The sequence below is a fragment of the Pyrus communis genome, chromosome 13 (genome assembly GCF_041283825.1).
Source record: "Pyrus communis isolate YQ-2024b chromosome 13, ASM4128382v1, whole genome shotgun sequence".
Classification (NCBI taxonomy): Eukaryota; Viridiplantae; Streptophyta; class Magnoliopsida; order Rosales; family Rosaceae; genus Pyrus; species Pyrus communis.
This window is the reverse complement of record NC_142577.1, coordinates 8,667,625-8,669,598: the sequence shown is the minus strand read 5'-3', so window position 1 is coordinate 8,669,598 and position 1,974 is coordinate 8,667,625. Positions and strand designations below refer to the sequence as shown.

The 1,974-nt window shown below is 37.9% G+C and overlaps 1 protein-coding gene across 1 annotated transcript; it reads left to right on the top strand.

Annotated features, from left to right (window-relative positions):
• Positions 1-408: 408 nt before the first annotated feature.
• On the top strand, positions 409-1,492 carry LOC148691711 (uncharacterized). Its single transcript, XM_088682507.1, has one exon. It carries the CDS (start codon positions 409-411, stop codon positions 1,144-1,146), a length of 738 nt encoding a protein of 245 aa, XP_088538633.1. The 3' UTR covers positions 1,147-1,492.
• The last annotated feature ends 482 nt before the right edge of the window (positions 1,493-1,974 follow it).

Here is a 1,974-nt window from a genome sequence, read left to right as displayed (position 1 = left end):
AGTGTGCATGAATCAGATTTTCATTCAATTTTAAGTTTTTGTCACACATATGCTTGTGGGGGTCATTTTGGCAACCAAAGGACAGCTTTAAAAGTTCTTGAATGTGGTTTTTATTGGCCTACTTTGTTTAAAGATGCAAGAACCTTTTGTTTAGCTTGTGATCGATGCCAAAGGACAGGTAATATAGGCCAAAGAGATCAATTGCCGCATGTACCCATTGTTGTTGTTGAAATTTTTGATGTGTGGGGAATTGATTTTATGGGTCCGTTTCCTTCATCTTTTGGTTTCAATTACATATTACTTGCAGTTGATTATGTTTCAAAGTGGGTGGAAGCGAAAGCCACTCGAACTAATGATTCTAAAGTTGTGGCAGATTTTGTGAAAACTAATATCTTTTCAAGATTTGGGATGCCTAGGGTGCTAATCAGTGATGGGGGGTCTCACTTTTGCAATCGTACCATTGAAGCCTTGCTCAAGAAGTACCATGTGACGCATAGGGTTTCCACACCTTACCACCCCCAAACCAATGGCCAAGCCGAGGTGTCCAATAGAGAAATCAAACAGATTTTGGAGAAGACCGTTGGGCCAAATAGAAAAGATTGGAGCTTGCGTTTGGATGATGCTCTTTGGGCATATAGAACAGCGTACAAAACTCCCATTGGTATGTCTCCTTTTCATCTTGTTTATGGTAAACCATGTCATCTCCCTGTGGAATTAGAACATAGAGCTCATTGGGCTATCAAAACATTCAATTTGAATGTAGACCAAGCTGGAATTCATAGGAAGCTTCAATTATGTGAACTTGATGAAATAAGGCATGAAGCTTATGAGAATGCTAGAATTTACAAAGAGAAGACCACGACATTCCATGATAAGATGATTAGAGGCAAGACTTTTACAATAGGGCAGAAAGTGTTGTTGTTCAACTCCCGTCTTCGTCTCTTCCCTGGTAAGTTACGTTCCAAGTGGGTTGGTCCTTTTGTTATTACTAATCTTTTTGTGCATGGTGCAGTCCAAATTAAGAGTTTGAGAACAGGGCAAGAATTCAAGGTGAACGGACATAGATTGAAGCCATACTATGAGAACTTTGTGGAGCATGTTGTGGAAGAGATTCCCTTGCATGCCGTGGGTTCCAAATTGGAGTGAAGGTGTTCTTCGTCCGGCTGTACGACGTTAAAGCAAGCGCTATGTGGGAGGCAACCCATCCATTCAACAAAGGAAGCCCTAGGAATCCCCCAAATTCCAGATTTGCATTCCTCAAACCCCTCTCTTTGTTGTTGTTTCTAATCTGCCATGTTATGTTGTTTAGTTGCTGTTTGTGTGTTTACTTGTGTTTTGTGTGAATTTATGTTTAAAACATTGAGGACAATGTTTGATTTAAGTGTGGGGGGGTAACTAAGTATATTTGATGCAAATTCGTGGGATTTTATCACCCATAACTTCAAGTGTTGTTCCTTGCTGTTTTAAAGTGTTTTTAAGCTGTTTTGGAGTGTTTTAGTGTGTTTTGTTTTATAACTCCGAAAATCACATAAAAATTTGAAAAACATGTTTTGAAAAGCCTAAAAAGAGTGTTTTGAGTCGTTTTTTTGTATTTGTGTCTTAGGGTACCTTCCAACACAATGATGAGGATTTGGTTTTTAATTGCATGACTGTTAAAAAGAGTTATAAACATGGAGAAAAGTTTGATTTACTCTTGGTATATGCTTGGTTATGGTTATAATGTATGACTTCACATGCAATCATAAAAGAAAAATTAGTTTTTGTAACATGCTTGAAGGAAGGAACTCAAACAAACGCTACAACCTTGTGAGACTTGAGCCTAAACATTATTTGGAGAGTTAAAATCTATGCATTATTGTTTTCTAAAGTCGTTGCATGATCTCATTATTCTTTGCTTGGTTACTACTTAGAAGGCGTTTCATCATATAGTTCCAAATGCTAGAACTCATGCCCATTTCATTCAAAGCATGTTAT

Bases quoted from the DNA above. Each gene is read 5' to 3' on its own strand.
- LOC148691711 (XM_088682507.1), top strand. From the start codon at position 409: ATGCCTAGGGTGCTAATCAGTGATGGGGGGTCTCACTTTTGCAATCGT.